This window comes from Theropithecus gelada, chromosome 14, assembly GCF_003255815.1.
Source record: "Theropithecus gelada isolate Dixy chromosome 14, Tgel_1.0, whole genome shotgun sequence".
NCBI lineage: Eukaryota > Metazoa > Chordata > Mammalia > Primates > Cercopithecidae > Theropithecus > Theropithecus gelada.
Window position 1 is genome coordinate 75,021,858 of NC_037682.1, and position 13,127 is coordinate 75,034,984.

General features: G+C 36.8%; 1 protein-coding gene across 6 annotated transcripts in view; it reads right to left on the reverse strand.

Moving 5' to 3' along the window:
• Window positions 1-1,293: 1,293 nt before the first annotated feature.
• The window catches only part of RAB30 (RAB30, member RAS oncogene family), a 98,926-nt gene continuing 87,092 nt past the window's right edge, over window positions 1,294-13,127 (reverse strand). For all 6 annotated transcript variants that reach the window (XM_025357554.1, XM_025357548.1, XM_025357549.1 and 3 more), the window contains one exon: window positions 1,294-10,595. In XM_025357554.1, coding sequence (XP_025213339.1) covers window positions 10,458-10,595 — 138 coding nt within the window. In that variant the 3' untranslated portion in view covers window positions 1,294-10,457. The remainder of the gene's footprint in view (window positions 10,596-13,127) is intronic.

The window sequence follows — 13,127 nt, forward strand, 5'->3', positions numbered from 1 at the left end:
AGAATGAAAAAACTTAAGAGTTTTAATTTTTTTCTACAGCTAGTGGCATTTGCCTGCCAGTCTTTGCTGCTATGACTTACAAGATCATATGAGAATGATATAAAATTGCCAATATCTGGCTGGTTTTGACTTACAAGAATACCAATTCCATGTGGCTCAAACTAATATTAATAATAGAATGCTTAAAAACCATGACACATGCAAATTTAGAAAAGAAATTTCTGCAAACATATCCTTTTAGTGAAGGTGGTAAAATAGCAAAATTAAGAGCCTCTTACCAACTGCAGATAAGCTGCCACAGGACAATAACATAAAATTATAGCAGATGGTTTTCAAAGCTCAATACTTTATAAATATTAAATAATAGTGGCAGAAAGGGTTACAGATTGCCTGTGTTCAATCAACTAAAGAACACTATGCTAGAGAGCCCAAGGTCAAAGGTTTGACACCTTTGTCATCCTGTTAACTCTATCATGTTCCATGACCTCCTGTACTCTTAATCTAGGACATTCAACTCTGAAATGCACGCTCAAGGCAGAGGGTGAGAGGCAAGGATTGGAGTGGAAATGAATTTCAGGAAAAGGTGCAAATCTATGACTTCTACAGTGGAGATGGGGGCATCTAAAAGGCAGACTCTTGTGCCTGCCCTATGGTAGATGTTCAATAAATGGTGAATAAATGAATGGGTGAAGGAATGGATGTCCTACTAGTGATGAGTAGTCTTATTACTAATTGTGTAGAAAATCTCAAGTGATATCATATAATGTGTTTTAGCTGGAAGGGATCTTGAAACTATCTAATCTAGTGTCCATATTTTGTAGTTGGGAAAAATAAAGTTTAAAATGAAGTGATTAACCTGAAGTCACACTGACTGGGACTAGAATTTATGGCTTCTCGGTGTCAGAACTGGGACTAGAATTTGTGATTCCTAGTTCTCAGTGTAAATACTCCTTCCAATATATATGATAGGATAAAGGATCTTTCTCACCAATAGAAATAATTAGCATACAATTTTCATATCCTGAATATAGCAGAGTAGTCTCATTTAGTGTTTATAATCACAGGACGCCTTAAAGATGATCTAATCTAGCCCTTTGTTTTATAAAGGAGAAAACCATAGTGCAAAATGTTAAATGACTTGTCCAAAGTTAGCCAGTTAGAAAATCAACATTTAAACTCAGATCTCCAGATCCCCCAGATCCAGGGCACATTTTGCACCATGCTGAAAGACATTAGTACACTTAAAGTTTGTTTGCTTTTTACATATTTTGATGGCATACGATTACCCAAATGTGGGCAACAGGAAATGTTTATTTATATACAAGTACATGGGAAAGCAATTTCCATTTAGTTTTTTTAAAAAATTGTTACAAATAAAAAGTTTTTAATACATTCATCCTTTGCACACAAAATACATTCTTTTTCTTTTACTCTCAGTATGAATTATTTCTGAATAATAAAAACATAAGCTACAATGAATGGACAGTCATATGGTTTGGCAATTTGACAAACTTTTTTTCAAGAAGTAAAGTCCAAACTTTAAAAGACAGACAATATACAAAATAACTTACATATTTAAAATGCTACTTCATTGAATCCTAAAAGATTGAATGAGCACTCTTATCCAGCATGATTTGTAGTTGTCCTTTAAACAATGCAGAGGACAAGAAATCCTCTACGTGATGGCAACTCAATTTCTACAAGACTGAAACAGTCTTCATGAAATTGATTGATTATCACATCTAAATGACAGGCTCATAGAAAAATTCTTATGGATATATTGGGGAGTTAGACTTTATTCAGGGGTCTCCTAATTGATCAGTTAAACTAAGATCATAAGTTGCACTCACCAAATAGGATTGCAAGAGGTTCTGCTTAAACATAAATGATTTGATTTGTTAGACTAATTGTTTTTAAGAGAGATGTGAAAACATACACCCATACAAAAAACTTTTACATAAATGTTCATAGCAGCATTATTATAATCAAAAAGTGGAAACAACCCAAATGTCCATCAAATGATAAATGGACAAATAAAATGTGGCATACACATACAATGAAATATTATTTAACCATGAAAACAATGTACTGATTTATGCTACAACATGGATGAGCTTTGAAAACATTATGCTTAGAGAAGCCAGACACAAAAGGCCACATATTGTTTGACTATATGAAATGTCCAGGACAGGCAAATTCTTAGAGACAGAAAGTAGATTAGTGGTTGCCAGATACTGGGGGAAGGAGGAGGAGGAGTGATTGCAAATGGTATGGGGTTTCTTTTGGAGGTAATGAAAATGTTTTGAAGTTAGGCAGTTGGTGATGTTGCACAACTTAGTGAATATGTTTACAAACATTGACGTTTACACCTTAATAGGGTAAACTGTATGGTGCACGAATTATATCTTAATTTTAAAAAGAGATGCAACTTCATTTAAGAATATTTTGTTCAAGTTTGTGTTCCCTCTCCCCTTCCCTTTTTTAATGTTGATTGAATTTTTCATACAATCATCTTTCTACAGAATGTTTTCAGCTAATTGGACTCAGGTCATCAGTGGGTTATATTTCTAACAGGCTTTTTGTTAAGTAAAAAGATCAATATATGAACACATAAAATATGATGTAGTATACTGTTAATATTTGCATATTAACATTTAAAATCAAGTACTATTCTTATACTGAAGTTGGTTAGATTTTATATATTGCTGTATACAAATAATACTGATATCCTATGCTTAAAACCAATAGCCAAATATCAAGAATCGAGTTCATAAAACTCAGTGATTAACTTGTTTATTAGTTAAAACTATGTGTGTATTAATATTAAAGATCCATGTCTTAATGGAGTGATAGGAAAGGTGGGGGAGATCAAGGATTCTCTAAGTTTTCATAAAGCAGCTTCTCTAAATATTTTAACTAGCTGCTGAGATCTCCAGAATTATATATTTTGCATTTTATTTCATCTCTATACTAAAAGTCATGCATTAAAAGTGTGTACAAGATATATGGGGCACACTTTTTCCCTTCAGATTATCAAAAACCTCTTTTTACTCCTGTATTATCTGAAATTTGGAGCAGAGTTTGTTTCTTCTTTTTCCTTTTTTTTTTTGCTCAAAACAGAAATTTTGTTCACGAGTTAGTTCAAATACATTTATGTAGCTCCCTTATATACTATCAAAGGAGCTCCAACCATCTGGTATGTCTGGAAGACACTTCAGTGAGTAGAAATTAGAAGCCAGCATTTGAAATTTTCTACCACAGGGACATGAAAGCCTAAACCGGCCTTAAAGGGATAAGAGGATTTTACATTTTTAAAAAATAAATCAATTAACATTCATTGTCAAATAGCCTACAAGAAAGTTCCACTAGCATTCTGCAATTGTATAGAATAAGAGAATATTTGTTGCTAATGATTACATTCCAGAAAGCAATATGTTTAGCAGCTGTTTTTCAAAAGACTTGTCAGGTTTTACTATTGTTATTTAATCCAGGCATAACTGTGTAACCTTAAACAAAAACTGTGCATTATTCAACCAGCTAGTGACAAATTATCTTAACAAACTAGATTATCTTTTGCTTTTCTGTACATGAATGTTTGCTTTTTTAGGCATTTTGTATTCCAATTTTTGTTTTAGAATTTAGTGCACATGTAGAAAGGGGAAGAAACCCTTTTGGATGTTGGTAATTATGTACATCAAATAATGTCATATATGAAATTAAAAGCAGATCACAAAACTGAGATTCAAGACTCCATTTTTACCAAGGGGAGGAAACAAGAACCATACAGCCAGAATAATTATTCAGAAGCACACTTTGTTATCAATTATATAACTAAAGAATCAAAGTATATATATATAACTGAAGAGTTAATCAACAGTAAGACTGTGATCTACATCTGATACCAGTAAGAAGCTAAGAGTAATAAATACCTATCCTGACATTCACTAAGTAAATAATGATTATCATTTTAATGATTATCATTTCAATGATAATCATTATTTTTTTTTCTGACTGTTATTGTTTTAAATAGGCAAAAGAGCAATAATAAATGGCATACGTGGCTCCTTAAAAAGAAGAGGGATCAACCCAATTTTCTTCCCATGAAGAATAGGATCAAGAAGAAAGAGGTTTAAATTGCTCTGTGAGGTATTTCAGTTCTAAGATTAAGCTTCCTGATAATGAGTTTACAACCTGGAATTGCCTATTGGGAGAGAGAGAGACCACCTTGCCTGAAGTTTGTAAAGAAATGGAGGGTGACAGCAATGCCCAAAGGCAAAAGGATGGATCAGATAAATGACTTCCTTTTAAGGCATCCTTTCAGAAATGGAGTTCTTTTCTTTGAAGCCAGGAAAGTCTCTTTGTTTTGTCTCTTAAGGATCTACACTTGGCATCAGACCATTCAGTCTGCTCTTAATTAAGGAGAAAAGGAACTAATATTTGAGTGCTGTTTACCAAGCACTGTACTTTCAACTTATCTAATTTTCACAATAATCCTGACAGGTCTGTCTCATAGATGAGAAGATTGATGCTCAAGACATTGTGCTTCGCCTAAAGTCTCAGCTAATTTGTGGCATACTAGGACTCCTCACACCTAAACTAGTGTTTCCCCTTCTATATAACTCCCCACATCACTCTCTGAAGTATCAAAGTCACCAACCACCAAAGATTCCATCAGGAACTAGAACACAGCATCTCCAAAAATTCTGCTTTAAATCAATGGAAAAGTAAAATTTTGGCTCATACCTCAAGAAGTCAAAGAAGTGGTGACTAGCCTTTGTGCTCTGACCTCTTGTCCAAAGGAGTCCAAGAAAGTCTCAATCAAACTCAAATAGATTTGTCACCATACTGATTTAAGACCAATGACTTAAAAAACAAACAAACAAACAAACAAACAAAAACCAGTGAAGAGCTATCTATCAGCCTTGCAATGGTGAAAGTTATTTTGCAAGTGGAATAATTTGGGTCATAGGCTTCATTAGCAAAAATTGCTTACAGTTACCTCTAATTTTCAAGTCAAAAATACTTGTTTTTATTGCTTTCCACATAAAGCAATTTGACCTCAGTTCTTTTAAACTTATGTATTCTCAAGAGAATCAAACCAACAAAGGAAATGTCATTGAGACTTCTCTAAAATAGATCTTGGGGACTGCTTTATGTCAGTGACCCACCAGCCCATCTCTCTTGGGAGCTGCAAAACTTCTTGTTGGTCTGTTTGTAACAAAAGATTCTGCTCTGTTAAAAAGGCATATCCTAAAATCTTGAAGGAGACACCCATTATTTATTAAACAGAGCAAGGCCTATGTTTGGCAAGTGATAAATGAATAATTTCATGTAACTTCTACTAAAACAATACCTTTTGATTTTTAACTCAAGAACCAATTTGTGATTTCAACAGGACATCAATGAATGGACTGATAAAGCAAGTCCAGCATAGGGCATAATGGAGGGTCAGTCTCTTGGCCTAACAACGTGCAACCAACCTCTTCCCTGAAAGATGAAGGTGGGATGCACTGTGGCAGAAGAACAAGGGCCCATTAAAAAAATCATTAGCTATGAATTAACAGATATTTAATTGAACATATTATGAGCGGCAAAGTACTACATACAACATGGGAATTTAGGTTAATAGGTCACCTGCTCCAATCTCCAACCAATGGGATCCTCTCCACATCTTTGCCTCTTGACAGAGGCTATCACCTGAGGCAGCCTGTCCCATAGTGAACCAACTTTTTGAGAATGGTCTCCCTGACACGGAACCCAAATCTGTGTCCCTACGGCCTCATTCAGTGGGCCTCATTCCACCCCTCTGAACCACAGATCATCTTGTTCTAATGCGCTAATTGTAATCCCCTCTTTTTCCTAACCTAAGTCTCCCCAAATCCTTCAGGTATTCTTTAAATGTCTTGCATTTAAAATTCCTTCACCAGTCGGGTAATGCCTCCATTTGTTTTTAATTTCAAAGTATGGCTCCTGGAAATGATAATAACATTCCAACATCAAGGGACTGAGGAGAGGAGATGATATACCATCTCCCTTACTCTAACGTTGCTATATTAATATGTGTTTTGAAGGGATGATAATTTCTTGATTCAGTATGAAAAATTTGCCAGTGTGAAGAATGTAAAGGAAGGCATCTTTCCTTCCAAACACAAATTGGCTTATGTCACAGAAATAAAATCCAAAAAGAAAGTAAAGAAAACATATCCCTCCCTTATCCCAAAATTAGTGTTTAACCATGCTGCTTAAATGGAACACATTTTGTCTGAAGGATGAGAAGCAAATGTTGTTTCACAGCTTTTAATTCTTTAGTGAAGTCTCAAAAGTATCATAGTATAAACATGTCAGGACCATGGTTGAGAAAAGTAACCAGTTGCAGTTAAAACAACAGCAACAAAAAAAAATTATAGAAAAAAAGTAATGGCAAACCCTAGAAGATCTCTCCCAGAGGCTAACAGAGCAATGATCCCTAAGTACTCGTTACTGGGAAATAGAGTTCTACAGGATTAAGAAATAAAAAAGACATTAGATTTTTGCCCTAAATGACAGGTAATAAATCTAAACTTAGGAACATTTCCTCACAGTTCAAAAAGTTCGGCCCACCTCGATTAACTTGTTTTCTGAATATCTTTAGTTGCTGGCTTAGTGGAGAAGGCCATTGGTTTGATATGCAAAAAAAAAAAAAAAGAAAGAAAGAAACAATTTTTCTGATTGTGCTATTTCATTCATGTGGCTTGATTTAAAAGAAGATGTTTCACTTTAGTAGGAAGACCAATTCAAAATCATTTACAACTGCTATTTATTCAGTATGAGTCATGAACTGAAACTTGGTGCGGGATCTGATAGAATTATGGGCTAACTTAAAGGGTAATGTGGCAAATCATTGGCCTAATTCTGTGGGAATCACCAGTGTCCTCCCAAGGCATATATTCATGAATGAAAGAAGATAAGAACCCAGTCCTTTGTTAAATCTGGCGTCTCTGGCCAAATCTAAACGGCTTAAATAATCCTGATCCAAATATCTTATTTTGGTCAATTGTTTCTACCTTCCTTATTAACTCTAAATCAGAACTTGACACATTGTCAAATCAACCCATTTAACTTTCATTTTTAGTTTTCTTGCCACTTTACTTAGGGAGAGATAAAAACGTGAAATGATTAAAAGACCGAGAAAAAGAAAGGTCAGGAAGAGCCCATGGCCTAATCTAAGTAACCCACCAAAAAGATCATTGGCCCTGTAAATTCAAAAAATATTAATATAATTCAACAGATTTAATAAAAGCATACAAAGGGAGAAAAAGCCTTCTATGGGCAAAGAAGCACAAACTCCTTTGAGGATGTAGTCTACACAAAGCCATAATAAAATATCATTATCAGCAAACTATTATTTCATAGATTTTCCCAAGCCTGACTCCATGACATGAGTATCATGCATTTTCATTGGAAACGAAAATGTTTTGCCATATATTTAATAACTTTATTGAAAGAAAAAAAGATCACACCAAAAATGGAGGAATACATGAACCCTGGTAGTCCAAGCCAAACTAAACTATGATAAAGCAATTTCTCTTTTTTCATCCACCATTAGATGAGAGTTCATTTTTATGTAAAGAAGGCTCATCTTAGCAAACAGTGCCATGACAATAAGACTGTTAGGCAAACCAATAAATTTAGGTTCTGGCCTGGGTTAAGATGACTGTAATTAGTGTCCTTTCTCAAGTTCTACTTGAAGGAATTTCTGTTTAATCAAAAAAAGCTCCTCCCCCCACCCCTCCTTCTTGGCACTTAAATGTTTATTTGACTAATATTTATTGCACCTACAAAATTGTCAGGGATTGTTTTCAAACTTGAGATATATTAGTAGACAAGCATCTGTAAGGCCTAATCTGGAATTCACACAACTAAGAAAAAAAGAAACAAAGTCCCACATTCTCATGTGTTCCTGCTGATGGGCTGTGCATGGGTAAGTTATGGAAAGGCTGGGAGGAGCAACAAGGAAGAAAGAGGCCAAGATCAGAGCTTTTTAATCCCCTTCTGAGTCTGGCCAAGGGTATATAGAGAAGGCTAAACCCTAGGGAATAATACAAGTGTGACCCTAAAAGGTGTTATTTTGCAACTAAATCAGTCCAATCTAACACAGCCATTTCCTCTAAGTTCACAAAGCAACTTTATTTTCAACACACTTGCTACTGTGAGACAAAGTTGGGTCGTCATGTGCTGGGGACACTGGATTTTTGCCCTAAATGACAGGTAATAAATCTAAACTTAGGAACATTTCCTTACAGTTTAAAAAAAGTTCTTCTGCCCTCCTTGATTAACTTGTTTTCTGAATACCTTTAGTTGCTGGCTTAGTGGAGAGGATGGGGAGGGAAAGGCAACAATTATTATAAATTATTTTGGTTTTTATTAAAATGACTTTTCTTTCCTGCAGAGACAGATTCTAAAAGAAAAACAAGTCAAACTTCTGGGATCCCTTTCTCTTTCCCATAGGATCAGGAAAAACACAGTGAGGCCAATCAAAAGTATCAGTCCCTTAAAAAATATGCATAATCTCATGTGCAAGAGACTGGTCAATCTGGAATCAGCTAGAGAAATGCCAGAAATGCTTTATCCACATCGTGTCTTTACATGACTCGATTCTTTACAATTAAATAGCTTTCAAACATCAACATATCAGGACTGAGATTGTCACCATCTACAGCAACAGTGGAATTAAACATCATATCCTTATTCCATTACTCCTCCCTCAGTTATGCTAAGCAGCAAGCTACGGAAACATCTGACAGCATCAACAGCATACAGGTTTAATTAGTTTCCCAATTTGCATTTATATCAGTGAACAAATTGGAAGCTCTCAAAGTATGGCACTGAAGAAACAGAAACACATATTCAGCAGCACATCTCCCATTTTGAGTCCTGTTTTTAAATTGGCTAAGTAAAGGCATATACACCTCCATTTGAATTGGAGATTTGCAGTAACACATGCATATAAGGATGGGAGGGAAGGAGGGAGGGAGGGAAGAAGAAAAGGAGAGACCAGAAAAACAGAGAGGAAAGGAGAAAGAAAAAAGAAAGAACGTAGGGTTAAGCGTCTGAAGGTAACATTATTACAAGAAGGAGGGGATAAATGACAGTTCAATCTGCTTCCACAAGCAGAATTTTTCTAAGGTTATCACAGAAGATATAAAAACGGGTTGTGAGACTTTTCATCTGTTGCTATTCTCACTTACCATACTAAAAAATCTACAAAATCCTAAGCCTTGGTCTGTCCAAGATGGAGAGTACCAGGAAGTAAAAGATGTGACCTACTATCGAGGACTGTGCTCTGCTTGGAGCCCTGCACTACAGTCCATTCATCCACAGTATTTTGGTCATATCTGGTCTGTTTCCTCATACTACTCAAAATGTCTTAGAGCTAAGTTTTTATATTAGAATGTCATCAACCATTTATTTATTTATTTTTTTCATTTTGCAAACTTTTTCATTTACATAAAGGGCCGGAGACACAAGAGAAGAAAGTGGTAGAGATTCAGAGAAGAACATAAAAGGAAAACTATTCTCTTTTCCCAAAAATCCACCTTTAAAAAGGTAGTAATGAGACTTTGAGAAAGAGTATTGATTCATGGACTTCCCCCATTTTTTTTTTTATTTCTTTATAATACATTTAAGGACATTAACGTACTAAAACGTTTGGTCTGTGAAATAGCGGAATCATTAGCACCAAAAGGAGTCATGGAGTTTGTATATATTATTAAAACAATGATTGTTACTGTTGGTCATGGGTAAAGGTTTCATTTCATTTTTACATCCCAAAGTTCTTGAAAGTGCCTGTGGACAAGAGAAATAACACTTTTCAAAATCTCCATGGGGTCGTCAATACGCACCACAGAGACTGTACTTGGCCTTCCCAGTTTTGGTTTATCTGGTAGACAAGAAAATCAGGGCCCCAAGATGATTACCACCGAAGCCCTAAAGAACAGCTCCCACATGCACCCACTGATGTGCAGGAGGGATCCCTACAGTACATTTCCCCCTGGACTCTGTTCAGGAATGCGCTTTTACTTGCTTTTTAAAAAAACAAAAGCAACATGCTCTGCAGATCATGGAGTGCCTAGTGCAATTTTCTCCTTGCTCCAACTCCAGACTGCAAAAGGGTGAAACCATTATATGTTCTGCTAATGCTGGCCTGTGGTCGAGGCCCTTGGCCTGCCATGCTTTGTAAGCTCAGGAGCCCACAGGAGTCCGAAGGTCCGAGAGCGGGAGCCACAGTCATCGCCAGATCTCCCCAGCATCTCATGGCCCATCAGGGCAGTTGCTGATTCCTTTTGCTTCTCCATGCCTCAGCCTTTAGTTGAAATTACAACAAGTCAAATAGCTGATGCTTTTCCCTTCTCCAGGTAAGGGTGAAGATACATTGTTCACAAGTGTGTTCTGTCTGGCTTCACTGATGAGTCGGCATGCTAAGTCAAGGAAGAGTTTCTCCACATTATCAGATTCCTTGGCTGAGGTCTCCAGATAATACATGTCCTGAGCTTCTGAGAATTCTTCAGCTCGCTGCTGGGAAACCTCTCTCCTTTCAGCCAGGTCAATCTTGTTGCCTATAACAGTAGTAAAATCAAATAAAGAATCAGTATTTGACTTTTTGCAGGCTGAGAAGCATCAAAATTCAACTCCAGATCTGAAGTCAAACCAGACAGATGGGCAAGTAAAGCAAAACAAATGTGACTGTGATTACTGAAATGTTTACTTTAAAATATGAGTGCCAGCTGTGTACAGTGGCTCACACCTGTAATCCCAGCACTTTGGGAGGCCAAGGCGGGCGGATCACAAGGTCAGGAGTTTGAGACCAGCCTGGCCAATATGGTGAAACCCTGTCTCTACTAAAAATACAAAAATTAGCTGGGTGTGGTGACACGTGCCTGTAGTCCCAGCTACTTGGGAGGCTGAGGCAGAAGAATCACTTGAACCCTGGAGGCAGAGGTTTCAGTGAGTCGAGATCACACCACTGCACTCCAGCTTTGGTAACAGAGTGAGACTCCATCTCAAAAAAAAAAAAAAAAAAAAAGAGTGCCATTCATAATGGCAAGAACTAGAGACAACCCAAATGTCCATCAGTAGGGCACTGACTGAATAAACTATGGTACATCCACACAATGGAGTATTTGCTGCTGTAAAAATCAATTAGGAGTATTTCTATATACTGCCATGTAATGGAAACATTGGGATACGCTGTTAAGAAAAAAAAAAAGCAAAGCAGAAAAAACAAGTATATACAATATGCAACTGTCTACCCAAGAAAAAGGGAAGGCTATGAATACATATATTACACACGTATTTTAGTTCTTTATTTTTTAATAGAAGAATAAATCAAAATCTTAATTTAAAAGAAAATGGTTACCTATGAAAAGAACAGGGTTGAGGTGAAAGGAATAGAAACCCGATCTCTCTGAATATACTTTGTTTTGTAGATTTTACTTTAGGAACTTAAAAATGCTTTATATAATTATACAATTAATTTCAAAATTAAATTTAAAAACCAATCCCTAAAAACTGAAAGCAAAATTAAGCAAATGAACATGTTCATCATGTATGGAATAACCACACAGAGTATAACCCTTTTTTTCTTTTAATTGAGACAAAGTCTGGCTCTACTGCCCAGACTGGAGCGCAGTGGCGCGATCTTGACTTGCTGCAACCTCCGTCCCCTGGGCTCCAGCCATCCCGTCTCACCTCAGCCTCCCCGGTAGCTGGGACTACAGGCGTGCACTACCATGACCAGCTAATTTTTTTTTTTTTTTTGCAGAGATGGGGTTTCGCCACGTCCAGGCTGGTCTTGAACTTGTGAGCTTAAGCGATCCACCTGCCTCGGCCTCCGGAGTGCTGGGATTATAGACTATTGAGCCACTAAGCCAGGCCAACAGAGTAACTATTTCAAGGTGTTTAAAATACAGTAATTCCATGCAACCCCAGTGGTATACAGCCTAAGGACAAAAAGAATTGAAGAAACAATCTTGAACTGTTTCAGTAATCATTCTTGGTGGTGGTGCTGTTGGTATTATTATTCTGAGGTTGCTATCTGTGTATTAGGGGATAAAGCAAATTAGTAGTTATGCTGGTATCTTTGGGAACTGGGACTTTTGGCATAGGAAAAATGAAATATAAACATAAGATTAATGAGGTTAAGTAAAATTTCTGCAGTCCTGAATTATAAATAGAAGTATCAGTATGAATAATTCATGATGTATTTTATCTTTAAAAAGTTTTCTACCTACCTCAAATTCTCCAGGAAACCTGACAAAGGTGTGTCAATTGTATTATCTGGCAACACCACTTATGGTAAAAATGACCCCTCATTGATAAATTACTTCTGGCCTGGGAATTCTATCTACGAATTATAAACACCTAATGGAAAGCCATAGCTCTGAGCTTCCCTGAATGTGGTGACTTCACTTGAAGAGACCCTGAAAGTTATGATTGTGGAGTTGCTATGATAGATTTAGGCTCCTATGGGGTATTGAGGCTGCTAGGCCAAGGCAGATCCTCCATTTGTTTGACATGAACCTTGCTCCCTCACACTAGAATTGTCTGGGGTGTGGGGACCGGGTAGGAGGTCCTGGAAAGTTACGTGGACTGCTACTAGGATTACTTCCACTGAAGAGGGAAGCTGGATGCTGATCTGCTGTTAAGCTGTGTTTCCTGTCCTGCGTCCTTCTAAGTGAACATGATGCCATGCGTGGTCTATGGTAGTCTTGTGAGTCGGAACGCTAGCAGAACATAATAGGAAAACCCTCCTGAGGATACTACAGAATCCACCACACACATGCACACATACAAACAAGCTCTGTCCACTGAAAGGCCTAAAAACAATGGCTAAACAGGAGGGCTCCTAACACCTAGGTTGTGGCCTCTAAATATGACTCCCTATTGAAAATAAAGCACTTCTTGAACAAATGGCTAATTCCAGGTCTGGGGCAGGAAATGCACAAGATGTGATTGAAACACTTGTTATACCAGAAAGCAAAAAAATTATCCAACATTCCTGGGGTCATATCAAAAGGACTCAGGAGCCCATTTAAAGAAGCTCCCACTGGTAAAGTTGGAATAATGGGAGCATCAGTAATAATAATTGC